The 27,570-nt window shown below is 41.6% G+C and overlaps 2 protein-coding genes and 2 pseudogenes across 3 annotated transcripts in view; 3 read left to right on the top strand and 1 right to left on the bottom strand.

Moving 5' to 3' along the window:
- Positions 1-3,730: 3,730 nt before the first annotated feature.
- LOC145485581 (GPI-N-acetylgalactosamine transferase PGAP4-like) lies at positions 3,731-16,622 on the top strand (annotated as a pseudogene).
- LOC145484710 (uncharacterized) lies at positions 6,127-9,354 on the top strand (annotated as a pseudogene).
- Positions 16,623-19,143: 2,521 nt separating the features above from the next.
- Positions 19,144-24,923, bottom strand: LOC145483572 (uncharacterized). The gene is made up of 2 exons (XM_081462107.1): positions 24,534-24,923; positions 19,144-22,943 (listed from the first exon to the last, which is right to left on the bottom strand). Exon 2 carries the CDS (start codon positions 22,934-22,936, stop codon positions 21,404-21,406), a length of 1,533 nt encoding a protein of 510 aa, XP_081318233.1. The 5' UTR covers positions 22,937-22,943; positions 24,534-24,923; the 3' UTR covers positions 19,144-21,403.
- An 846-nt stretch (positions 24,924-25,769) lies between these two features.
- LOC145484714 (uncharacterized) overlaps positions 25,770-27,570 on the top strand; it is a 256,461-nt gene continuing 254,660 nt past the window's right edge. For both annotated transcript variants that reach the window (XR_014049064.1, XM_081463339.1), the window contains exons 1-3: positions 25,770-26,013; positions 26,120-26,377; positions 26,648-26,762. Coding sequence is in view for 1 of the 2 variants with exons in the window: in XM_081463339.1 (XP_081319465.1) it covers positions 25,945-26,013; positions 26,120-26,377; positions 26,648-26,762 (442 nt within the window). In the remaining variant the exon portion in view is untranslated. The remainder of the gene's footprint in view (positions 26,014-26,119; positions 26,378-26,647; positions 26,763-27,570) is intronic.

The raw sequence follows: 27,570 nt of genomic DNA, 5'->3' as shown, positions 1-27,570 counted from the left end.
AATAGCTCATAGAAAAACAATATAACGTCTGTGACTGACTATCGGCTACATGATTTCAAGGTACACGCACGGAGTTTCACGTGGAATTTGTTGGTCGTAAGCATGGGTAACCCGAGCGTGTTCAATATTTGCATAGTAATTAAATTTGAAAATATAAGAGTTTGTATGGAGTTTAGAACTGAAGGTTTCTGCTGATAAATGATGTTGAAGTTTTCGAAACAATATATGGTGTCGCTTTCTATCGCTGCGTTGTGTTTCTGAGTAATTTTGAGTGTTTTTTGGTCAAAATATTCAGTCATGTTTTATATAAAGCAAGCTAAGAAAAAGCACGAGGTTTTAGAGTCTTTCAGTGTTCGACTTGCTTCAGGAACTGCTCAAATTTTAGCTGGGAAACAGTTTCCCGGCCTGCTATTCTACTTCGTCGTCCTCATAATCTAGGAATGTGAGAACGGTTATGTAAAATGAAATTGCACATACCTTGTTTTTTTATGGAATTAGTAGGCTCAAAGTCAAGTATCGTTTTGATAATATTATTGCCGCCAGCAACGCGTGGATCAAAAAATTGACCGCGTAAACGCGGTCAACACTGGGTACTAGGTTAAAAAGAGACCCAGCGGGGAAAGGCCCGTCATTTTGTTTGAGTTTTGTTTTTTTGTTTTTTACTTTGTTTTGTTCTGTTATTTTTTGATTGAGCACTTATTTATACAGTATTTGTTACCTTACGAGCGGTAAAAGCAATGTTTCACGAACGAACGCAGCTCGTTCGTGAAATATTGTTTTTAATGGGAGAAAATAAAATTCATATCTTCGAGCCACCGTGTAATTTTCTTTTGATTATATTGACAAACTGGCTGTTTGCACAAACAACCATGAAAAAGCGGGAAATGACACCATAATTGTCCTCACTTGTGAGGATATGGAAAATACGCTTCTCGGATGTAGTTTAATTTTACGAGTGGTGTACTTTCCAATAAAGCACTCGTGTCTGTATAGTTTTGTCTTCTCTGTACAAATTGCTACTCTGTAAATCTTAGTCCAAATAAAGATTATCTCTGTATGCTCTGTGTTTACTTACGTGTGTGTCTGCATACCATGCACGTCATCGCATTCTGCATATCGGTTCTAGTTGGAGGTTCTAGAGCCTGGAAGCGAGGTTGTTAAACACCTTCAGCTGTAAACGTAACCACAGTGGGCCTTTTCGGCGATACGGTGACCATTTTGAATTCTATTGTTTCAAGTAGCTATTATGGGATGCTCATAGGGTAGATTAGTATGTATTTGCCCTCTAAGCGTATCATAAGAGCTCTTTAAAACAATAGAGTTCAAAATGGCCGACGTACCTCGGAAAAGGTCCATTACCTCTTACACCATTTCGACATTTTCGCGTACGCTTATACACTTTTGTAGGACAACATTTCTCAAACAACTTCATACAACGGGCTCGCCTATCGGATTAGAGGACGATTTCTAAACAGATCGTCGACACATCTTCCGTTTGTGATCGCCAGCTTGAAATTTCCAATAAGTGGTCAGCTGGTGCGAGGCCACGCGATCGTGCGCCGAGGGCATATGACTGAATCCCGAGCGTTGTATTTTCGTTATAAATTTACGACATTAATACGACACCTTCAAATGCCTACAAACGCAAATACAGCTTAGATTTAAAAAAATGTGTTCAGTACAAACTTTGAAACGCAACGTCAATTGCGTTCACTTAACTGTGAACTCTAGAAGTCGCTGTGTTATGCCTATATTTTGATGTGGTATTAGTACTGCATTATTTGTACTGAATTCACTTCAGAAAGTATAAATTATGATCACATTAGAGACAACAACTTCGTCTATTTCGATTGTCATTTGCACTTTTCTTGTTTGCTCGCTCGCGTACAACCCCAGACAGGAGGGGGACCTTTTTTAGAGAAAAAATAGCAACTGTCAGAAAGAAGGTTTTTACAAATTATACTTTCTAAAAACTCAATCTTTCTTCTTCTTCTTCTTCTTTTTCTTTCGATTGCTCCACAGTTAGGCCATTTTACAGTTGTGTGCTTAGTTACCTGGCCATGAATGTAAGCGAGGCTGGAGGTGACCTTGCTTTGATACAGACCTCTCTGCTTTTCTCATTTAAATGAACTTGATTTAAACAGCAAAAGCAGTAAGGTCTTTATCAAAACCAGGTCACCTCCAGCCTCGCTGCCATTCAAAGACCAGGTCACTAAGCAGACAACTGTAAAATGGTTCAGTATGCTTTTTCGTAAACTGTTCACAGTCCCCTATTTTTCCGTGAGATCGTAGATGTCGATCGTTGAGTTCGACGGGCAGCCATCTTAGTCTCTCGATGCGAGCGAAACTGGGGAGAGTACTTTTTCCGCCCCTTCACCCCCACGCTATTAACTCCACCGCCACTACTCACGGGCATTTTGTACTCTCCCCAGTTTCGCTCGCATCAAGAGACCAAGATGGCGGCCCGTCGAGCTCAACGATCGACATCGTACGATCTCACGGAAATATAGGGGACTGTGAACAGTCTAGCTTTTTCGAAAAGAGGTAAGTCGATCTTCTACTCAGATTATTTAAAGTAAGTGTTGTAAATTATATAACTATATACGTTTCAGACGTTTTAGATGATATCGCTTCTTTTCGACCATAACATTATAATATCAGTAACATTCACCAACAATCCGTCATTGCGACTTTACATCCTAATTTGTTCTTAACGCTGGTGAAATGAGTTCGAAACTTGTCAACACTAGTAACTCAGGCTGAGTTAGCATCATCGTTGAAAACTTGAAGAAGGGTTATCTCGGAACAATATCAAGAAATAGACATGGTGTAGTTCCTACTGCTTGTGTGAAATACCCAGAGAAATATGAACGTCTCTTATTTACTCGCACAAACATATAGAATATCGTGTACCCTAGCAAGTAGCGATATTGAATGATGTCAATCACTTGATTACTTTTTCAAGATCTTTAAATCACACCGTGCACAGTATGGCCGTCTGTTCGTGACTAGCAGAAACTTGTAAGTCCCATTGCTTCTAAACGGCTGAATTGTTGAATTTCAGGCCAAACTGTGAAGCAGGGACGTTAAATGAACTAAATTTATCGCACTTGAATTGAAAGACTAACTAAACTTTGTCTCTCATTGCTACAGATATTGATTATTTTAGGTGTGTGTGACTGACTTTCGTAGCTGCCGTCACGGTTCTGCAGTTTTCTATGAGGCCTGGTCCAAACGCCGCTCCACTCGGGTAACCCAAAAACACTGACCCCCGGTCCGCCGACCCCCACTACGGACCGGGTCCGCGGACTACCTAAGTACCGGTCCACGGACTGTCCCTACGGACCCCCGCTACAGACCACCCCCCCCCCCCAAAAAAAAATAGAATAAAAATAAGAAATAAATATTTCACGTATGGGTTGTTTAATAGATCGTGTCGGCGAAATTTCGAACGTTACATTTTGCAAATGTAACATTCTTGGGTTCAGGCTCGGGCGCAAGTCATATCATTACACATTGCCATTTCCTTTGCTGTGGCCATACTGTATGTGAAAGACCGTGAAAGCCTCTAGGAAGCCTCCGGGAAGCCTTGAACTTTGTGCTCTTTCCCCTCCACCATTTTCTTCAGTCCATTCTCACGTGGATTCGTGAACTCATTCCAGGCTTCATAATTTGCTCAGCGCAAATTACAGATACAAACAAGCTTGAACAACCTAAAAACATATCTTCCATGGCCAGATTGAGCCACGAATGGAAGGTAAACAATTTGCCTTCTTTTTGCCATCGGCATCTCCTTACGCTGAAAACAGCTTTAAGCTTTGGGGGGTGGTCCGTAGAGTGGGTCTGTAGGGGCAGTCCGTGGACTGGTCTATAGGTAGTCCGCGGACCCGGTCCGTAGTGGGGGTCCGCGGACCGGGGGTCAGTGTTTTCGGGTTACCCGCTCCACTCATTTTGCCGCACCAAACTTGATTACAAAGTTCGACTTCAAAGCGACTTTGGAGCGACGGCCGGTTCAGACGGCGTACTTGGGTCGAACTTAATTTGGGAAGCCGTTGGTAACAATTTTCGACGAGAAAATATGCGTTCTGAATTCAAGAGTCAGCTGTCCAAGTAGAAAAGCTGTGATCAAGCAAATTCAAACTCAAGGTTCAGTGGTTGTATTTAGACAGGTTTTCTCCCGGTTAATTCGACTTGTGAAAGGGAAATTTCATAAGCTGGGCTATTATCACAAAGAAAAAGAAAAAATGAATTTGCGCTAAAGAAACTCGCTGACACAGTCCGGTTTCTCATGAATGGAAGGCACATTTTGTTGTCTTTATTTTTAGCGACGACTTCGAACTTCATGCATGACTGGTCACGCCACTCAATTTTGAGACAATCACGAGTCCCGTTATATGAAAAATACATAACGGTAATTTATGCATTAGGTTCGACACATGAGGAGATCAGAACGCCGTGTGAATCAGCTGCAGCTCCAACGTTGCATAGTGCGACAGACCCTGCTGAATTTAATGTTGTTTGCCGCCCCAAGCCTAACCTGCCGAACCAAACTGATTCAAACGCCGCCCTTCTGCCGTACTTAAATCATCAGTTAGGTTCGGTGCATGAATGGAACGTGAGCGGCGTTTGGAACGGGCCTCAATCGATCAGATTAGAGCAGTTTTTTCCCGTTAATTTCATCTCTGTAGGGGGATTTTGCAAACAAAACCCTTAGGCCCCATTTATATGGTCTCGAGTACCGGAGACAACCCTTCGCCCCCGCCCCCCACCCCCCTCCGAGTAACCCTGGCCGAGGTAACTTTTCACTTTTTTCTCTGCAAAATTCAACCAACCATTTACATGAGGATCACGAACCGGTCCCGGGGGCGAGACAACTCGGGTGGGCGAGTTGTCTCGCCTCGGCAGGCGGCAGGTAGGGTAACCTTGGCAAGCAGGACAACTTTTCTCCATATAAACACTTTGGCTCGCCTAACCGGGACAACTCTCGGCCTGGCGAGTGTAACGTAATGCCTTGATTTAGAATCTAAAGCAGAAATTTGTATGAGAGAAGTGAAAATTAACTCGGCAAAATCCACTGTGATTGAATGACCGTGGGAAACTCAAAGAAAGAAGGATATTTGATTATTCAATTAGGGTTATGAATAATCACCATAGGACCTATATCAAGGCTTTGTTGTCTGTGTTGCCGAGTCCAACTGTTCCCTTCCCATGACCTTGTTCAAGATATTTGGTCATATTTTTGGAGCTTTTGGAATCACGGTTCCAAGGAAATGAGTCCTTTATTGCCTTTAATTTCTCTGTCTCTTGAATGTGCTTTGACCCACTACTTTCACCCACTAAGAAGTCCTTAAAAGATGTCACCGTCGACTAAGAAACGAAAAATTCTTTTTCTACTGTAGAATAACCTAAATTACAAAAGTTGGGCGAGCGAGGGACACGCGACCGGGAGCTCTTGTTACGCAGGCTTCAAGTTTACGAAATCCTACTCCTTCAAGCCAAAAGTAAATACAGCTGCCACTGAAAGGTGAAGCTTTGAACAGTGCATATGCATAGAAAATTTAACAATTGTTATCCACCTTGTTGATCGGCTGTGGGAGGCGCGGTGGCTTCATGGTTAGCGCGCTTGTCTTCGGATCTAGCGGTTCGGGTTCGAGCCCTAGCCAGGGTCACTTTGTGTTCTTGGGCAAGACACTTTACTCTCACAGTGCCTCTCTTCATCCAGGTGTGTAAATGGGTACCGGGGGTAACCCTGCGATGGACTAGCATCCCATCCAGGGGGGAACAGAAATCCTCCTAGTCGCTTCTTGTTACAGAAACCGGGCTAAGCTCAGGCCTTGTGGGCTACTTGGCTCGTATGCAGACGTTTTTGATCGGCTGGTAATTTCATAAACCACTCCTCGTTTTATAACGTTTTCTTACAAAAGTTGTGCACATTTTAGTCTCTAAGTCTTGATGATCGGTACTTGTGTACAGCATATCTCACGCGAGAGTGGCAAACTAGAGAATGTGAATGGAGCTTTGAAAACCATTCTTACCATAGACCCAGTCCAACCACCATTTATTCCTACTAACTATTGTTAACCCTATTACTATTTAGAATAGTACAGACAACTCGAAATACCCAGCAAGATGGGGAAAATGTAAGATAGTAACATAAAACTATTTCAATAAGCCTTACAATTTTTCTCATAATTCACATTTACCAGGTGTGTACGTGAGAGAAGGCAGGAAAACTCGCTGATATGATAAAAACGATAGACGAAAACAAGCAACAGCTTAGAATTGCTAAAGAACTGGGGGATAGGGCTGAAGAAGGAGCTGTTTATTGCAATCTTGGCAATGCTTACAAGAGTCTGGGTGATACTAAACAAGCCATTGAGTACCACAACCAACATCTTAGGATTGCCAAAGAGCTGGGAGACAGGACTGGAGAGGGAGCAGCATATGGTAATCTCGGCTATGATTACAAAAATCTGGGTGATCTTAAACAAGCCATTGACTACCACAGCCTACATCTTGGCATTGCCAAAGAACTGGGACAAAGACATGGAAAACTGGCTGCTTATCGCAATCTTGGCAATGCTTACGAGAGTCTGGGTGATTTTAAACAAGCCATTGAGTACCACAACTATCATCTTAGTGTTGCAATGGAACTGGGGGATTTGGCTGAAGAGGGAGCTGCTTATGGCAATCTTGGCAGTGCCTACCAGAAGCTGAGTGATTTCAAACGAGCCACTAAGTACCACAATCAACATGTTAGCATTGCCAAAGACCTAGGAGACAGGGCTGAGGAGGGAGCTGCCTACTGCAATTTAGGCAATGCATACCATCGTCTGGGTGATTTTCAACGAGCCATGCAGTCTCATAAGCAATATCTTAGCCTTGCTAGAGAACTGGGGGACACGACTGGAGAAGGCGTTGCTTATGGCAATCTTGGTATTGTTTATCAAAGTCTGGGTGATTTTAGACAAGCCATTGATTATCACGAGAACGATCTTAACATTTGCAAAGAAGTAGAAGACAGGCCTCGAGAGGGAGCTGCTTATGCTAATCTTGGTAATGCTTACCAGGGTCTAGGAGATTTTAAACAAGCCATTGAGTACCATAGTCAGGATCTTAACATTACCAAAGAACTGGGACGGAGAGATACAGAAGGACGTGCTTATTGTAATATTGGTAATGCCCACCAGGGTCTAGGTGATTTTAAACAGGCCATTGAATACCACAGCCAACATCTTACCATTGCCAAAGAACTGGGGCAGACGTTTGGAAAAGGAGCTGCTTATGGTAATATTGGCAACGCTTACCAGAGTATGGGTGATTTTAGACAAGCCATTGAGTACCAGCACCGACATCTGAGCATTGCCAAGGAACTGGGGGACAGAGTTGCAGAGGGTACGGTATATTGCAATCTCGGCATTGCTTACCGGAAGCTGGGTGATTTTAAACAAGCTATTGAGTACCACAACCAACATCTTAGCATTGCCAAAGAACTAGGGGACAGGGCTGGAGAAGGACGTGCTTATGGCAATCTCGGTGTTGTATACAAGAGACTGGGTGATTTTCAAGAATCCATTAAATACCAAAACCAACATCTTAGCATTGCGAAAGAACTGGGGCAGAGAGATGCAGAAGGACGTGCTTATGGTAACCTTGGTAATGCTTACCAACGTCTGGGTGATTTTGCAAGAGCTATTGAGTACCACAACCAAGGTCTTAGCATTGCTAAAGAACTGGGATAGAGAGATGGAGAAGGACATGCTTATGCAAATCTTGGCAACGCTTACCAGGGTCTGGGTGATTTTCAACGAGTCATTGAATACCACGACAAGCATCTTAGCATTGCCAAAGAACTGGGGCAGAGAGATGAAGAAGGAAGTGCATGTTATTCCCTAGGAATAACTCTCGGGTGCTTTGCTCGAAGCTCTTAATTACTATCGATCCAGTGTAAAACTTTACGATGAAGTGAGAGTTCTTCTTCAGTCTGAAGATGTGTGGAAAATATCCTTTCGTAATGCGTGTCAAGATGCCTACGCGGCACTTGGGAGAACACTCGTAAGGCTTCAAAAGACTGATGAGGCTTTGCTTGTTGCTGAGCGAGGACGAGCACAAGCCTTGACAGATCTTATGAAATTACAGTATTCAACTTCTGAGGCATTTGAACCTAAAGTATCAATCTCAGACATTTAAATGATGTATGTACACAAACAGTTTTCATGGCTATGGCAAGTGACACTGTTCATTTATGGCTACTAAAGGGTAAAGACGTTCATTTTGAAGAAAAGAGCATCGAAGATGCCACCTTGCTTATAGAAGATGCCTGCAAAGAAATTGGCCGACGAGTTCGCATTAACTGCGAGAATCGTTCATTGTGTGAGTCAGCCGAATTACAGCTAAATAAGGAGTCTTTTCAGGGAATAGTGGACTACAAGGACAGTTCGTTGCGCGTCTTGTTTGATTCTACAATTGGCACAATTGCGAACATGCTTGATGGCGATGAATTAATCATCGTTCCGGATGGTCCCCTATGCTTGGTCCCTTATGCTGCATGTGTGGACGAGACTTCAAGATACCTCAGTGAATCTACTAGCATCCGCATTCTTCCCTCGCTTACAAGCTTAAAGCTGATCACAGAGTGTCCAGAGGACTAACACAGTAAGGTTGGGGCGCTGCTTGGGGGAGATCCATGTGTAGAGGAAGTTAAGAGAAGGCGGGGTAAGCGTGTTAGATTATCCTGCTTGCCAGGAGCAAGGGAAGAAGTAAAAATGATCGGCGAGATTCTCAACACGGAGCCTCTCACAGGGAGAGATGCGACTAAAGATGGGGTGCTTAAACGAATCGGTTCAGTTACCTTGGTACACATTGCAGCACATGGTGATATGGAAGCTGGTGAGATTGCTTTAGCTCCAAATCCCGCAAGAACATCCAAGATCCCTAAAGACAAAGACTACCTGCTTACAATGTCAGATGTTAAAGCTGTCCAGTTACGAGCAAGGCTTGTTGTGCTTAGTTGCTGTCACAGTGCTCAAGGCAAAGTTACAGCTGATGGTGTGGTCGGTATTGGAAGGGCTTTCATGGGCGCTGGTGCTCGTTCTGTTCTGGTTTCACTCTGGGCAATTGATGACGAGGCCACCATGGAGTTTATGAAACATTTCTACAAACAACTAGATGGTGGATGTAAAGCCAGTGTAGCTCTTAACAGGGCTATGAAATGTCTTAGGGAGTCGGAAAGGTTTGGTGCCGTGAAGCACTGGGCTCCGTTTGTACTCATCGGTGATGACGTCACCATAGATTTTGGAAAAGGTCAATAAGAGCAACATGAGTGGCAGTTTGGACACTTTTTACGGTATTAGATTTCTTCGCAGTTGGTTCTTATAGTTACTTTACATTTTTTAGGTAAAGTGTGACGTTTCGATGTATTTTCAGGCTAGATATTTTCCATAGCTTTTTACCAGATTTCATCATGTGTGGGGTTTTAAAACAAACATACGTTTAACGTTAACAGCAGACGTTTGTTCAGTTTTCTTTTAATTCTCTCTTTTTATTCATGTGCGTCAAGCAATGGATCATAATTTTTCTAATGTAAAACATGCTTTTTTTGCTAGAGGGAAAGGAAACAGTTCTGTTTTCTCAGTTTGATATATTTTTCATAGAGCTCTTGGTTTTTATTGTATGCAGTAAGTGTTACAATTTTTGTGTATGCAGTCAGGAGGGCTTGTATACAAGAGGTATACACCCTTGTCATGCCATTACAAATCAGAATGTCGGTTCGCTCACATGTTTTAAAATCATGAATTTGGAAAGTTTCGCTATGTATTTTGTTGTTCTCTCGTCTTGCAATCAACCTGAATGATAGTGACTCAAAATACCTGTGATTCTATTCAGTTTTAGTGCATTCCCACAGAACTTGCTGGACAGGTACAAATGGAGAAATGATAAGTTAATAAAGATGGTGAATTTTAAGCTCGGTAATGAAATGTGAAGGTGAATTAATCAACATGACACGAGCGTGGGACAAAGAAAAATTCTGAGTCCCCGACAGGAATCGAACCCATGACCTCCCGAACACCGGGCGGGCGCTCTATCCACTGAGCTACGAGAACTCGTGGAGAGCAAGGTCATTTAACTGAGTTCATATATGATAGGTGTCCTGCATACTGCTAGGATCAACGCTATCGAATTCATCGTGAGTAGTGATAAGTTAATAAAGATGGTGAATTTTAAGCTCGGTAATGAAATGTGAAGGTGAATTAATCAACATGACACGAGCGTGGGACAAAGAAAAATTCTGAGTCCCTGACAGGAATCGAACCCATGACCTCCCGAACACCGGGCGGGTGCTCTATCCACTGAGCTACGAGAACTCGTGGAGAGCAAGGTCATTTAACTGAGTTCATATATGATAGGTGTCCTGCATACTTAGAATTTTTCTTTGTCCCACGCTCGTCTCATGTTGATTAATTCACCTTCACAAATGGAGAAATGTTACTAAGTGTAAATTGAGATAGAATTATTGGTATGTGAGAAGTATGCCAACTGTTATAATCGGTTGACGGTACCAATCGTAATATAACAAAACAAACAACGAAGTAACTGAAACGGGTCCAACTTGTACGTTTATTCTCCTCGCGATGACGGTATGCGAATATTTTCTTACAACACGATCTCGATAATACGACAGAACAAAACAAAAGGCTCAAAATACAAAATCTCGTATTACATGTCAACTGGTAACTCGGGTAACACAACATGTCACGGTCACGCAACTATTAGTCTCTTAACACCAACTCTCATGAATAGTTTTCTTTCGCAGAAGATGAAGAATTGCGTACAGAGAGATGTTGCTTTCTTTCAAACTTCCTAATATTCTGTTCCAACAGTGTATTTTTGTGTAGGATTTTACCACCGTGCGACCTTGGCCAGTAGACCTGAGATGAGACTTCGTCTATTGTAAACACGGCACTGGCGTGTGCGACTCGAAATTAAAGTTGGGGATACTTGTGAGATAAAGCTGCCGACAATGAGGTGTAAGTCAGAAGTGTAAATTCTACATTTCTGTGCTGATCTACCACTAAGTTCTCCGAACCATAAAAATATGAAAATGAATGTATGGCAATCATTATATTTTTAAGGAGAATATATATATTCAAAGCTTGAGATTGAAAAGGTGGTATTACTGATTGATGCGTTTGTTTGCCCACCAAAAGAATCGATCGGAAGGCTGGTTTGTGAAAATTCACTACGATCGCTGCAAAAAGAGAAGTTCAACGATCGCTACTGACGAGTCTTCAATGATGAGAGGGGCCTATCGACCGTTCGGACAAAGATCACTAATATAGACCTCAGCTATATCTTAACGGTCTTATTGGCCACTTTGAAACCACTCTCCTACAGAGATAATAGCGACCACTACGATGAAATATATATAACACAATGCAGTGCTTCCGCCTTGAGGAATATGCAAAGGACTGTTTTCGATATATTAAAATTCAGCTTGAGAGCGAGGCCCAGAGGACACAAACAAAGGGAATTGAATTTCTCTTGTTTGTGCCTCTATACCTCTCTATCAAGATGAATTTGTTTTAATATATCGAAAGTAGCTTATTTTATCAACCCACTGCTTCCTTGGTAACATTGCTTTAAATGCATTTTAATGTTTAAAAACTCGGCGAACATCAGCCACGCGTACAGAACAAACTGAGGAGACGAACCTACCAGGGAAAAAAACGCCCCTCAACGGGCTGGTGGCGAGAGCGAGGTTGAAACGAGCCGACGCCTGGGTGTAGCTTTGCTAAACATTAACTTCTTGACACCAGTTAATTAAATTGGTTTGTTTTGCGTTCCCAAATTTCCCAGGATCACCCCCAGCATGTATCTACGAGTTATCCTGTGGGTTATCAAAGGTACTTTAAGTGATTTGAGATTGTCATGGCAAGCTGTCAGTATCTATATGCAAGGATCCAACAGATTTACTCTGTTTTACCCGTTAATAAGTTTCTTTTGATGGTTGGGTCGGCTTGTTCTGGAACTAAGCTATCTCTTTATTTCAGTTCCAATTCAACCATTCGAGAATCAAACTTCATTTTCAAGAATCATCTGTTGTCAGCTGCTTTACAGTCAAACCCGTCTAAAGCTTTCGCCGTAAATAATAAGTGCTTTCATTTTGTTCCAATATTGCCCTGATTTTTGACTGAAGAGGTGGAAACATAACTGATTAATGCAGTCATGCAATCATTGAACTGTAGCCTCAATCAATGATCACTATAGCAAATGGCTTTGGTCATTAATCAGGCTAAACGCTTCATCCGTATCGACTGTGATGACAGTGTGAACAAACTCTTTTTCGCTGGAGTCGCTTTGACATGTCAGAGTACCATGAGCCATTAAAGCTGTCATCACTTTATTGTTATTGTTAGTACAATTGACTTCACGGTGAAATGAAGAACGAAGGGCGAGTCAGTGTTGAATTTATTGCTCCTTCGACAGTTTAGATTTCTATTTTGGAGATTTTACACCCGCTCAGCTACTGGCTGCGGAAGAGGACGGAAGAAGTAGCGACCACGTGGCGCTGATTTGGGCAGAAACACAAGCAGGAAGAAAAATTATCATTTGAATACCAATGTGGCAAGGTTTTCAGTTTCATTTCAACGTGCAAACTGACTAAATTCGCGCTAAAATGTTTGTTTAGTTCTAGCCCACTTAAATATTCGTTTTGTTATACTTAAGTTACTCTTGATAATAGCGTCGTGGCGACACCGAAACGTCGAGCAATAATTAAATCGTTCTATCATTTTTGCAAAATAATGAAAAGATTATCTACAAAAACCACATTCAGTTCAGCTCGTAAAAGTATTGAATGGCGGGCTCAGAGCGTAAAATGGACACAACCTCAAACCCACAGTTATCTACACCTCTTCTTAATGAGTTACAAATGAGGTTATGTTGTGAATGGGGTCTCTCTTGAGAATGATCACATTTGAGATCAATAAGATTGGAACCAGGCGGGCTACTCCCAGAAAAGTTGGGTGGGGGTGTGCGGCCCGCTTCCCAAAACCCTTACCCTATTTATGATCAAAATCTGTGACATTCCCTACCCTATTTATGACCTGGCCAAATATTCGATACCCTATCTATGGCCTGGCCATTAGATCAAAACCCTGTTTCAGACCCTCGTTATAACAAGGTCCCTAGTTCAGACCTAGGTTAACTTACCGTAAACATAATCTGTGAAGGGCTTTTGTTAATTTTCTTTTCGATAATGATGAAAAAGTGGCTTCTTCTTAAAAACATACCCATATCAAGGCTAGAGTGCAAGAACCATACCCTATTTATGACCAAAACGGCTGAAAAACCATACCCTTTGGGGCCGCACATACCTATATAGCTCATATACGCGAGTAACCCCCCCCCCCCCCCCGGGGGATTGGAATAACTTTTGAACTTAGTTACTGTAGTTGTTCGTTAACTGACTGTATCATATGTTGTCAGTTAATATCAAGGAAAAAATTCAAACTCATTACCAAACGACATTATCTGAGTCACATAACGCAGGTTAGGTGAAGCGTTTCGGAGGTTTCGCCTAAATTATGCCCGCATGATACTTTTGCCAAGTCAAAATTGCTATGGAATAAGAACTGAAAACTTCAACGGAATAGACTCTTTGCATTATGATGTCATTTAACCACAACCACCAGAATCTTCCTTTACTTTCTCTTTTCTTCTCGCTACTAGAACAACTGTTTTCTAAACCCCGCCGTGGTTAAAAATTTAAATAACAAAAGAAAACGAAGTGAATTGTGGCAGTTGTTGTCGGACGATGAAATCCTTCAAGCGTGCTATAAACAATCATTTAAAAACACCCATTCAAATATTGATTGGATGAAAATGACAAAGTATCATTCTCAACCCCCGTGAGAGAGGTGTTGGTAAATCTGGAAAAGCAAGGTGGAAGTTTGGGCGATATGACAGTGGGTTATTGTAACGAGTTCTTTTCCATGAGGCACAGTTATGTTCAAGTAGTTATTGGTACTCCCATCAAGAAACGCGGCGGGGGGGGGGGGGGAGGGGGAGGGGAGGGAACGTAAAGCAGAGTAGAGGTATAACAGGACGGATGGGGGCAATTTGAAATATTAAACCTGAAGATTATGAAGCATTGAAGCTCTTAAGAGTTCCTTGGTTATTTCCTTGAAGAAAAATGTACTGATGCCCTATTTCAAAGAATAACTGCAGTTTACCTAAAGTTTGTTCATATACATAGATAGAAACAGAAATAGTTTGGAACTCTTTCGAGGTTTTCTTCTAACTATTGATCTCATTTTTGATGCGGAGAAAAATGGGCCTTTGAACGGTTTATATCCTGAGCTGCCGCACGTTTCTTCGTCTGGTGTTAGTTTGATACGGCATTTTAGGTGTTAAACAATTTAATTTGGTCTCATTTGTACCACCCTGTCACTAACTGCCTGACTACCCCAACCTGGACCTACATATGAAATGTCATTTAGTGAAAGTGAATGTTATAAAAGTTATTAAGAACCTAATTGCATGTAAATTTTGTCAGCTTTGTCAGTGATGTCTCTACACCAGCGTCAAACGTCCACTGATGACATTCCTGTACAGTTGTAATAGTTTGTGGTTCACTAATCAAATTCCAAAGTCCTACGTACAGTGGCAAAAAATGAAATAGTTCATATGTTGTTACTGTGGGGCTTGATAAACAATTTCCATTTTAACGCTATCACTATCAAGCAGTTTTCTTAGCGTGTGGCCGATCCATTTCCACTTTTTCTTTCTGAATTACTTGAGTCAACATCTTCTCTTAGTGTGTTTTCCTCCAGAGATCCTCTCAACTGAACAATGATCATCTTTGGCCATTTGACCCCAAGGATGTAGATAGGTAAAGGAAGTGACATTGATTTTTAAAGGTTTGAACTTTAGCTGTGATGTTCTTTGTCACTCTTCAAATTTCAGCTCCGGTTTTCACATTAGCAATAAATATGCATTACAGTTACGCCCAGATCTAGAAGAGCTAACGTGAAAATTAGTTTTCTTCGCACCCTGAGGTTAGAAAACAGATAGAATGAGACATGCCATGCTGTAAAACAGTTTAAGGATGTAGAAGTTTGGAATGGTTAAGGTTTAAGGTACTCTTGCCTTAGTTTATCTTCTATGCAGAAGGCAATATAATTAGTCGGCACATGTTAAATGTAAGATATGCTTTTTTATAGTATGAATTAACTAGTTCGTTTCTGTTTAATCTTCTAGGTATGCACCAATTGCAATTTGAAATGCAAAGAGAAATCAAAGATACAAATTTGCAGTATCAATGCGCGCGAAGAATCGTGACAATGTCAAGAGTACAGTTCATCGTGTTTAGTAGATGTTGTTTCAACAGGCTTACCTGGGTCTGTGTAGTGATATATTCTGTATCATTCTTTGGTCTTTTTCCTCTCCTTTTTAAAAACATGAGGCATTCACTGTACTATCGCAATCCTTTTACTGACTCATTGCGTGAGATGGATTACCATATGAGACAAAATGAATTGCGTGTGGCCACTCCTTCAAAGTTTTGGACTTCGCATCGTCAGAATACATCACTTGACTTTGCAAAGAAGCAGAAAGATGTTGACACTGATATCATGATAGTTACAACATCTCGTTATAACTCACTAGTCAAAGGAAAAAATCCCAAGTTCTTGACTCAAATTTTGTGGCAGTTTTTCCACATTTTAAATGATCCAGAAACTAAAGCTCTACCATGAAAAATAAACTAGTCTGTCCCTCTGTAACGTTGATTCAAAGCATCATGAAGAAGTAGAGAACTTTTCTTCAGTTGTGCAGTATTTTCAACGTTACTCTGAAGAACCAAAAGGTGTGTCACAGCTGAACATCAAAGAAAAAGAAAAGCAATATTATGCATTTTGTTTGGAAGAGAGCCTGAAGTCGAGTCCAAGCCAAGGTATTCCTTGTTAGTTGAAGATGATGCTTTCCCACATCCACAGTTGTTTCATATCTTGTATTACCTTCTTGAAATCAGAAGAAGTGTAGTGGCTTCTCGTAGACACACCTCAGATGTCCTGTTTTATAAACTTTATCACCCAGAAAGACTGCAGGGATTTTGGAGTATACAACCAGAACGCATTCCTGAGCTTATAAGTTTTGCTGTTCTCTTTGGAACTTGTTCTACATTACTAGTAAGCTATTTGTTGCAATTGCCTAAAAGGACAAAAGCGAGGTTCAGGTCTCACACTTTCTCTGCCATTTGGTTTTGGATGATAGTTTACGTTACATTGACAGCCACTGCTGTTAGTGGGCAGCATTTGACTGAGTTAAGGTATATATCGAGGATTTTATTTACCGTTGTCCCCAAACCATCATGTTGTATTCCTGGAATGCTTTTTGTGGCTGATAAAACTCAGCACTGGTTATATTATATGAAGAATTACACTTGTCGTTTAAATTACCCCAAGGACACTATGCTAGATGATTATAGGCATAAGTTTAATATAAGAGGATTAATTGCTCAACCCAATTTGTTTGTCCATATTGGCTTTTATTCATCTCTTAATGACAACTTGTTGGAACCTTCACTAATGTACTAACCGCAATGGTTCAAGCTATTTTAAATCGTCATTACAATCTGTCAAATGTGACATTACGGATAACTTTTTTCAGACCAGTGGCCCGTTTCTCGAAGGTCCCGAAGAGTTTTCGCACCCGGAAAGCCATAACAAAATCTCGAACCTTATGATTACAAAGCTGTTTTATTCACGTATTCTTAATATGAACAGAGGTTCCCTTCATACAAGAAGTTTCAGGCGTATACACTTTTCCGTTTACAGATACAGATGAACTAACAATGGCTTTACTGGCCCGAAAAATTTCCGCGGGCCTTTCGAGAAACGGTCCCCAGGGCTGTAATTAAGATTTGGATCAACTGTAGCCTTAATCTTCATATCCGTAACAAACCTGTTACCTTTTAAGTGAATTGAATCAACTAACAACAAGGGCCCATCAAACATATTCAGCCATAGCAGGTGTAACTCGACTGTCGATTAGCTTGAAACGCTTAACAGAATCTTATAAGGCGCACTTCGTCTTTCTCTTCTTTAGAAGAACATCGTGTTGAATTCAGTAATCTTAGCAAACTGGCACACGTTTCAAAACATTTTCGACGTTAAATGTCATTGTAATTGTAACTATAGGTCGGCGAATGTCTTATCTTGATCTTCATGAAGTCTGAGGTGGCAGCTGCATTCTGGCTGTATCCATGCAAGGAGCTGAATATAGACAAAGCGGTCTGTAGCCTGAGTGCCACCACAGTTCGCTAGGGGGACTGGCTGGTTAGAGTCAGCCAGATATTCGACTGAATCACTAAGTTGCATGTTGAAACTTGGCAGACCAACCTCATTGTAACTTGTTCTATAGGTTCTCGGTACGTGGGGACGATGGAAAAGCAGACGGATGAAAAAAAAAAAAAAAAAAACATAAAGAGCGGCATCAGGGAGCGAAAAAGGGAAGGGCGCCCTTCTCTTAATTATCTCTTTCCGACCCCGCTTGTTTTTCTTTTACCCGCTTGCGTCGCTACTACCCTAAAGCCTGGAAACAGGCCAGCCTCACTAACGTAAATGTTCCCTGGTAGTCGCTAGCCACAGATTGCCAAGATACGATTGGCCGGAGTGGCTTGGTGTTATGGAAATGCTGTTGTCTATGGTTAATATCCATTCAGTAGCCCTCGTTTCTCCCTCTGTTGAGTATTGCGGCTGGACCAAAGTACCAGAGACCGGAAACAGGGGCATGCAATGCAAGGGCAACCCATGTGGTCATGTGTAGACTTGCTCCGGTCCACGGTGTAGGGCAGGACCGCCAATCACATGCAGCGCAGGATTTGGTTCATTTTGCCCGCTCACGGAGCTTGTCATACAATAAAATGTCGTAAAGCACATATATTTTGACTTCTCGTCCAACACAATGTGCGTTGGACACAGTGCATAAAAACAAATATACTGGTCCAGGATATGTTGTGACACACCTCCTGACCTTTCCGGTGGCTGGTAACAGTTAAAAGCACTTTCCAGGAGCTATACTTTGAAGGATCAATACTTCCGCCCCTTTTCAAGTGATGCGGCAATATCGTCTTCATCGTCGTCGTCGTCGTCGTCGTCGTCCTCCTCCTCCTCCTCCTCCTCCTCCTCCTACTCTTCGTCGTCGTCGCCTTCACCGCCGTCGTCCTCGCGATCGTCCTCCTCCTCCTCCTCACCATCCCTGCTTTTTGCGCCAGTGGGGAAATAGCGCCGTAGCTTTCTGTTTTCACTGTGCTCAATCCCTGGCTACCGCTCTCGCAATGTTCTAGTCATTCCATTCTGCCTTCCGTCTCGCTATCTCTAATGTCCTCCTTCAGGTCTTTACAGGTCTTCCAGTGCTACTCTTTTACCTTCTGGCCTCAACCCTGACGCCACCATGCCGTCACTGGATCTCTCTCCACGCAGTATATGTCCAATCCCGGCCAGTCCAACGCCGTCTTCTTATCTTATCCCCGATTCTGCTGATGTGTCATCCCGATGATTCTCTTTGCTTACTCGTGCAGGCCATCTGATCTTTAGAATCCTCACCAAACTGGAATGCATCTTATTTATCTTATTCACCCTTGGACGCCCGTAGAAGAGTATTGGCTTTGTACAGCTTAACCTTTGTTTTCTTTCCACTGCAGCCTTTGAGCAGGCTCTCTAGTCGAGGATGGGGCGAAGAGAAGGCGGGTAGAGAAAGGACGCCACAACCCCCACACCCCGTTCTCCCCTCGGCCACTTCACTCTCAGCCAGTTTCTTTCTGGCCCTTCCGGCCGGAGCCTGTTCACAGGCTATTTCCACTATTCATTTCATTAGCTTTGTTAGGTTTTAAAAAAGCGCCTCTCGTTTTTGTGCCTATTTTTTTTTCCACAATATATTATTGTTTTTTTTTTTTTTTAATTAGGTAACTAATGCTTACACTACTTACAAAATAACATCTTTAATTAGCTCACTCTTTGTGCTTATTCTTAATGTCCTCTGTTCTGCCCCCATCTCAGTTTCGAGACTTTGTGCACCCAAGTAGACAAACTTCCACCCTGTCCACCCTTGCTCTATCTATTCGCAACATTTTACATGTTATTTAGTGCCTTCAGACAAACCTGTTCTTCCTGCCGCAGTAACCAGCCTTTCCGTTTTCTCTTGGATGCGCTCAAACTTGGATTGTGTTCCATAAGCTACCCCGATGGACAGAATCGAACGCCTTTTTACACTCGATGAAGGCGCATCCGGGGGTGGCCTCCCTTTGCATTCCTGTTCGAGTATGATTTTGGTGGTAGAAATCTGGTATTGATCATTGTTAACCCTCAGCCTAATTAATCGCCATACCAGGAGGGCTGGTTAGCTTTCTGTCAGGATTTTCCTCCCTTAAGGCGGCGAAATACGAGACACAAAACCCTCAACTCGGCCCTTAATATTGTTTCGTTGCAAGTTTTGGGACCATGCTTCGCGTTTTTCACCTTGCATGATCAACTTGTCGCGCAACAAAAACATTTGTTGCGGGTTGAAGAAAGTTGTTGCGAAAAGTAGAGCGCGGGTCTACTTTGAGCGACAAATTTTGGCTTTGTTGCTCGTTTTTCATCAACCCAAACTTGCAACGAAACAATGTTACGCGACAAGTTGATGGCTTTTGTATTTCGTATTTCGCCGCCTTTAGGTGGTTGCCTTCCAGGGCTAACGAGTTTCCATCTACCCGGGTTTGGAATCAGACTTTTCCTTTTCCTAGACAAACTCCGCGAGCCCCATCTGCCCGGATACGGCTGATGTTATGGCGCCAGACAACCGTCCTTGCATCTCCAGATCTTCTGGTTGCAGTTTATTGGGCAATGCTGTCGAGAAACGCTCGTCACGACAGAGACATATTTCCAGAGGATGGGCACTAGTCACCTTGGTCATACCTAACCTAGAACAAAGAATGGGAGCCTGTAGACATTCTATTGATGCCTCCGTTCCATGATACTAGAATCTGGTATCATGATCTGATTGGTTAAATCATTGATTGTTGACATCTTTGAGATGATCATTTGACAGATCTTTGTAAAATGCGGTTGACCGCCGTACAAGACTCCTACGGTTCGTGTCATTTGTACATTTGCCGTTCTCTTTTAATTTTCGGTCTCTGGACCTTTCGCACTTTATGCTGTGTTTTGAGAAGGAATTTTAAGTAGAGTGGTGCCGTTTGACTGAGCTAATTTTCTGTCTCTGGACCTTTCGCACTTTATGCTGTGTTTTGAGAAGGAATTTTAAGTAGAGTGGTGCCGTTTGACTGAGCTAATTTTCTGTCTCTGGACCTTTCGCACTTTATGCTGTGTTTTGAGGAGGAATTTTAAGTAGAGTGGAGCCGTTTGACTGTGCTATAGCAATCAGTTTTTTTAAAGGTCAAAGGCCTGCATGGTTTCCGCTGTTATCTGCATGTCGCTTCCCAGAGTTTGACACCTCTGCAATTTGCCATATGCTTATAATTTGTTTAGACTCATTTCTATTTCAAAATATGTTTTAACCTCTCTAAGTATTGGCTCTGGAGGGACAAAGTTTGAAATATTCCGTGAACATGTTGCTTACTTGCACTCTGTTATGACGCCAGGCCCAGCTGTTTGATTAGAGCTGTACAAAAAATGTAGCTTCTTGACAGGTCTAATTACCTCATTGACTGATTTGCGGCAAATCACCAAGGGTGGATAGGCACACAAAGAGTCTACAGGCTTCCCCGCCGCGTCCCTCCCGCATCGCTTCGCTCTCCGACTTCTTCAGTTTTGCACTCATTGGCTCGCTTCGCTCGCTGAACTTTTTTCCCGTCCTCACCAGGAGCCTGTTCGCAGGCTATGCCTAACCCATTTAGGCCCAAAGTTTAAAAAGGTCTGTTGGTAGAATTTTTTTAAACTTTGCAAAAGATTTATCTTAACATGCTTATCACAATTCGATAATAAAAAATGGGTTTCCACAAGCCATTTTTGAGTTATAAGGCAGCACTTTTAAAAAGCTGGAATTTTTAACAAGCTGTATCATTACTATGGTAACCTAATATACCATAAAGGTGACCACAATTGTTTAACAATGATTGGTCGTTAATGTGATACCTAATATTACAACATCAGTTGATAAAATGTGGTAGTACTGAGCCATCAAAGTATAACTACTGGAAAAATCTGGAAACTGTTACCAGCCACCTTAATATGGACTTAAGTTCAATTCTCTCACTTTCCAAGGCAACTGTGAAAATTTCTTGTGAGATACGTTTTAAAAATGTCAGTTAGATCATGAAATCAGATGTGTCAATAAGAGCAAATGGCATTATAATTATAAAAATAATACCAGGAAACCCTGATAACTAGACAGCAATGCATCAATCTAGAAGTATTTTTACAATCATTATCAAACCAAATACAGCACACACTACATAGATTTGCTGCACAAATAGTTCACCAACTACTGAAAAATAACAGCTGAAACACAAGCATGCCACCACAACAAGCTGACTAACAATGACAAACTGCTCAAATTTCCAGCGGTTCATATTAGCATTATCAAAATTAGACACAGTAGCCAGTGGCTTCCTATTAAACTCATCTAACAAGTGCATAGCTGCTGTGCATTCTTCAACACCATAGGGCTCCAAAATGTTTACACCCCTTATAAAATAGTGTTGTAAATATCCTTCATGTAGATGTTGCCTGTATGTTGATATGATATGTGACAACAGTGCCCCTAGTGTGTTGTTGTTGTTAATTGTATACACATCAAAAGGAAGCTTTCCACTTTGCTCAGCAATCCACAAGACAATAGTCTTTAAATGGTAGGATTTTAGGGCTAGATAACTTCTCTTCTTTACTCGACTAAACTGCTTGATTGCAAATTTGATGACAACGTAACACAATTTCAGCACTGTCTTGTCAGAATGATACTCAAAAAGCTTTGACTCGGCTTCAGCAAATGTAATTCTCCAATCAAAATCATGCGAGATATGATGTGATAAACAATGCTTGTGAACTAAGTAGCATCCCGTAGCCCTGATAATGTCGAGAAGTTGATATGGAAATATATCTTGCACTCGCACGAACCAATCATAAGCTACATCTGCAGAGTCGATTATTTTGATTCCAAAGACAATATCGCTATGAAATGTAAACTTTCCCCGAGGGCCATCCAAAACTGCTTTAAATGTTACTGCAGGGTAGTTGTACTCCACATCTGCTGTGGCAAACTCTCCTCCTATTTTTTGTGAAACTAACCTTCCAGAAAGCAAAGACTGTGATCCACACTTGACAATGCAATCATGCAAAAATGCATCTTGAGTGAAGCCATTGACAACCACCTTGCAATATCCAGGTGATGTAGGTATCAAATGGTCAATGCTAACACGCAATGGCTTATAAAATACATTCACATCAACATCTTGAATCATCTGTGGTTTTGACCATGGAAATATCCCTGAGTTTGAACTCAGCAGAGGAAAAAATCCAAACCCATGATCAGCTGAGCTCCCAGCAAGTTGGTAATGCCATTTTGCTGTATCTCTGGGCAGCAACAATGTTTTGTACTCGTTAGGCAAGTTACACAAATCTAGATATCGTGAAGTCTTCCTCAGGTGCCAATTAAGCAACCAGTGGCCACCGAAAAAGCGAAATAAAGCAAATGCCAAGACTGGGGTGATGAGAAGTACTGGTGTGGAAATAACAAATACCAGATATAGGTTAACTCCTTTAAATATAGGAAAGAACTGATCATAAGCAACCACAGCAATTGACGGGACCACAAAAAAAAGAATCAAGTACTTTGCAATGTCTAATATTGAAGGTTTATGCACTGCGGACAGGTGAAGACCAGCTACAACATTTACAAATCCTGTGAAAATGTGGGCAACAACTTCTTCAATCATGTTGTTTCTACGAAAAAGAAAATAGCAGTCACTTATGAGAGATCCTTTCATTAATTAGTGAACTCTTGTGAGAAATTATTATAAAGAAATGCTTCAAAAGCTGTAGAAACTGCCGGGGCCATTTGACCTAAAAAAATTGCAATACCAAGTTACGAATTGCAGTGGGTGATCAGATTATGCAAATAGTATGTAAATGAGGGGTCAGTCACTCATCTGCTAAGGTCTAGTCTCCTTTGCAACCACTTTTTGGGATATCACGTGTGAAGCATTGCGTGACAGTTCCAAAAGAAATGGCTGCAAAAGAAAGTAGCCAGAAATAGGCAACAAAGAAGCATTTCTCATGAGTGACACAGTTACAGCATAAGGTAGCTAATCTAATTCTCCTGGCTGGGGGTGGGGTGGTGGTGACTCCCTCGCAAATGGACAGCGTTTTGAATCCTATCTGCCATGTGAAAGTTATAAAGCTGATTAAAACTTGACAAAAAACAATATTTTTAATTTATTCGTCCCTGGTTGTTAACGGGAGCTGATCAAACAATGAAGCGGTTGCAAGCAAACATTTTCTTGTGTCTCTGACTTAGCAGACAGAGAAGGGAGTCTCAGTTTCAAGGCTGGGGCAGATCTGAGGGGAGGGTGCAGGAGTGAACCCCCCTCACTGAGATGACATATGCCTTTCTAATATGACTGGTATTTTGCGAAAAAAAAAAAAAAAAGAAAAAAAAAAAAAAAAACTCAGTTAAATCATTCCTTAGTGGTGCATCCCCTCCTAAGAAAAATCCTGGATCCACCCCTGCATGAGGTAGTGTGCAGATGTCTTGTTGTTAATTTTTTCATGTACAACCCTTGAAGATACCTTGCCAGTTTTATCCAGAACACCCCGGGGGGGGGGGGGGGACACTGCCATATATGGGCTACATGTATGTACCGCTGTGAAGGGTATGGTCTTTGAGCAGTTTACTCTAGGATAGGGTATATAAATCAGAGCGTTTGGGTCTAGAATAGGGTATCATTTTTCACAAAACTGACTGGTTGGTTGAAGATTTTTTCTAGAGTAAGGAAACCAGGAATTGCCACTCAAAAATATAAAAAAAAAATAAATCGGCAAGTTTAAATTTACGCAAATCAGCCTCAACAGTGTCGATAGATGGGGGGATTTGGGTAGTTTACTCTAGTATAGGTTAGCAAAATTCAGCTGGGTCCCTGCGGCACATCCCCACCCAGAAATTCCCAAAGTACCTCCCCTGGGAGAACACCCTCAGTGAGAGCAAAGTAACAAAGTTCGTGACTTTGCACTCCTAAACGGGACTACGCACATCCCCGTCCCTCTCATATGGGAGTCTTCCCTCCCCCCCGCCCGCTCCCCGCCGCCGCCACGTCGCGGCTTAATTTCTCAGTAGATCTAGACGCTATTTTCATTCAAAGAGAAACTTATTTAAGCTTACAGTTACGCTCAAAAATGAGGTAGTTGAAAAATAATTCGCGGTTAATCATAAGCTTGGTACGTTTATAACAAATACAGCCTTATGCGCGACATTTCCGCCCAGTACGTATAAGCTTAATACTCAACGCTGTTTACAATGCAGTTGGCTAACTTTACCTGAAAGGAATGTTATTGAGCCATAACTGGTTGCAGCTCGCTCCTTGCGGCTCAGTAACAAGTACCTAAGTGTTGAATACCTGCTATAAAAGTTTACTTCATTGCACTTCTCTTAGCAAAGTTACCACGGAGTAGAATTTATATATGTACAACAGTATGTGGGCAAACAAATCACTTCTCATATATTCTTCATGTAAGAGTCATGAAAAGTAATCGTCTAACTTGCGAAAATTAGCGCAACGGGAGCGCCACCCATGCAGTTCACATAGCGAATGCCATCTTTTTCGACTGCAGTTTATCACCTGATCAAACAAAGGCTTTGACCTAAATTACTTGTCTCTTTCTTAAGAGACACGAATAAAGGCAGCCAACCAGGACAATCATTTAGAAGAGCTGCCGAGCCAAGAGGCCAAACCACATAACTTCATTTGACGAGCCACTTTAGTTGTGACGCGTTAAGCCGCAGGATGTCTAGCAGCGTGTTTGATCCATAGATTGCGTGTTACTCATGTCAATTATAATTCCTGTACGAAGAGTCGCGTGGAATTCAGTATTCATCAAACATTGCATTGCTTTTTGTTTCACATGTGAACAAAACAAAGCAGCAAAGCAGATTTGCTTCGCATGATCGACCGAGATCGAATTGATCCTTCGCTCGATAAAACGTGACGTAATACCTTGACACATCACGCAATAAGTTATCAAAACACGCTGTGTATCAGCGTGAGACATCAATAATCTTTCGAGTTACGTTCCCGTTGTCACGAAGACCGTTGTCGTATTGCATTGATTTCTCGTAAAACCGCAGATAAAAATAAAAGCTCTGTGCTAAGCAGTGAAGTATTAGCTTAGCTTACTAATCTTAGCTTTATACGTAATTTTTTTATTGAATTATTATTAAGCCAACCTGTATGGTGGCGTGCAGAGTTGCAACTGTCCTTTATTATTTCCAACTTCATCAGACTGTGGTTTTCGAACTGCTGAAAACGAACTTTCAGTTACCTTTAAAATTCCCTAAAGGACCCCTAAAGCGCTCTCGCGATGTTGTGACTTTCAGTGGGTTCACAATGTCTGTAATGAACAGGCACTTGGAAAAAAGCACTGCAACTCAAAGTTATGCCCGCCTAAAGTAAAATCTAATTTCCCAAAATACTGGATTGTGAAAAGCCTCTTGTAGAGCACCCACAAAAATTACGTGAATCAACAAAAACACTGTAATAAGTTAATTGGCGGGGGATGATAGTTGTCTCAGCCAATAGGAAACGGACAATGGTTTGGGAATGAAATTGACACGCACGTCAGTGGGGCCGCACAATTTTACACCGAGTGTTGTGATTACGTCGCGGCAAATTAAACTCGCTTATCTCTCTACAAGATGGTTATTTAGGGAAGCAAATGCTAACTTTCATAAATGACGGACATAAGGAATAACCGTGGACATTCTAGGAAGCTGAAAATCGGGGTTGGCGGTCAACCTGTGGTAAGCCACGCTCTATGATGTTGTTCGATTTATTTCGCTCTTTTGCTTTGATAGCAAGAATTTGAACTCTGGAGTGAACTCTCATCCGCAATGATTATGTCCGCAGCAAAGTTGGCAGAATGAGGTCGAACTACAGCCTACAAGTTCCCTAGCAAGGGTCACATCGGCACAGAACACAAGTTCACATTCAGCGGACGTATCTCGCCATCCCGTTGCAGAAGGAACGGCGTTCTCGAAGCAAACGTTCGCTGCCGCGAACCCGCGCGGCCGAAAATTAGAAGCCACTGCCTTCCCGGCGTTTCATTCGAAGAACGCACCAGTGAAAGTTTCCGTAACTGGCGAATGGGCGCTGAAGGAATGCCAGGTGCATAACTATAACTTAAGTTAAACTTCATTAAATTTGCATAAACACGCGTTGTGATTCAATGCGGGCAAAGACTGTTATCAATTGACGACGTAGTGCTTCGCAGTTGGGTTGAACTTTACATGTAAATGCAAAACGACCCCAAGTTGTAATTTACACTTCAGTTGCTACGCATTCTGTGTGTAGGTCCTTAGCCATTAAGTGTTCACTTGTTGATTCTAGATTGTGTGTGTATTTGTTATTAATAAATTTATACCTTCTATCCGAAAGGAACACACATCCTGGGCTAATCAGTTGCTAAAGAAAGGAAAGCGCCGACTGATTTCCGACATCCGTCGTTCGATAGGCGATGGGCAAACTTTGGTCTACATTTTGGAAACGCTGGGTAGGTGATGATATATATTTGAGACTGCAATTACAGTATTCTTCTTTGTTTCTGGCATCCGTCAAACGCATCTATATCGGTCTTACTCGTGTAAAGAAAACAAAGGAATAAGCGAGATTAACTGATACATGTTTCCACAAAAGATATTCATATGTATGCTAATCTTTCACAACACTGCGCTCCGACAGTTCCGCTTGCAGTTAAGTAAGACACTTGAAGTTAAATCTGGTCTGTCTCTCTTTCCGTCTCAAGGAAGCTCATCTTTGGCACAAAGTGTGAAAATTTGTTATTCTCTGCTAGGGTTACTTGTAAGTATATATTTCCTGTGGTTACTGATCGGGCGGTCAAATATAACAATATTAAAGTTCAGCCATAAATTTGATCTGATTTTGGCCATTGTCTGATCTGTTGATGTTGTGTGAAAAGTCAATATAATGTGGATTTTTCCTAAACCACAAGCACACTGCAGAAGAACATTCAGGCAGTACAGTGTATGTTTGTTTATCTCAGTGGTGATCAAAATTTAAATTCTCTGTTCTCGATCTGTTCAATACGTCGTTAAACAGATGGGTGATGAGAATAAAAACCTATTAAAACAAAATGATTTTTATTACAAAATGATTCAAAACATGCTGTACTTTAGAGAGCTTCATAATAAATTGGAAGAAATTATATTTGATCATTTAAAAAAATAATTTGAAATTGAACTCGTTCCATGCATGAAACTTTGAGGTGTCAAGTTATTTTTATTATTTTGTAGAGTGATATTTTGTGACACTTAATTTTCTAAAATCTAGCAATTTTGTAA

This window comes from Orbicella franksi, chromosome 4 (assembly GCF_964199315.1).
Source record: "Orbicella franksi chromosome 4, jaOrbFran1.1, whole genome shotgun sequence".
Lineage (NCBI taxonomy): Eukaryota > Metazoa > Cnidaria > Anthozoa > Scleractinia > Merulinidae > Orbicella > Orbicella franksi.
This window is presented reverse-complemented; position numbering and strand designations above follow the sequence as displayed.

What these genes read in the sequence shown, in the direction of transcription:
- LOC145483572 (XM_081462107.1), bottom strand. Translation starts at nt 22,936, where the DNA reads ATGATTGAAGAAGTTGTTGCCCACATTTTCACAGGATTTGTAAATGTT.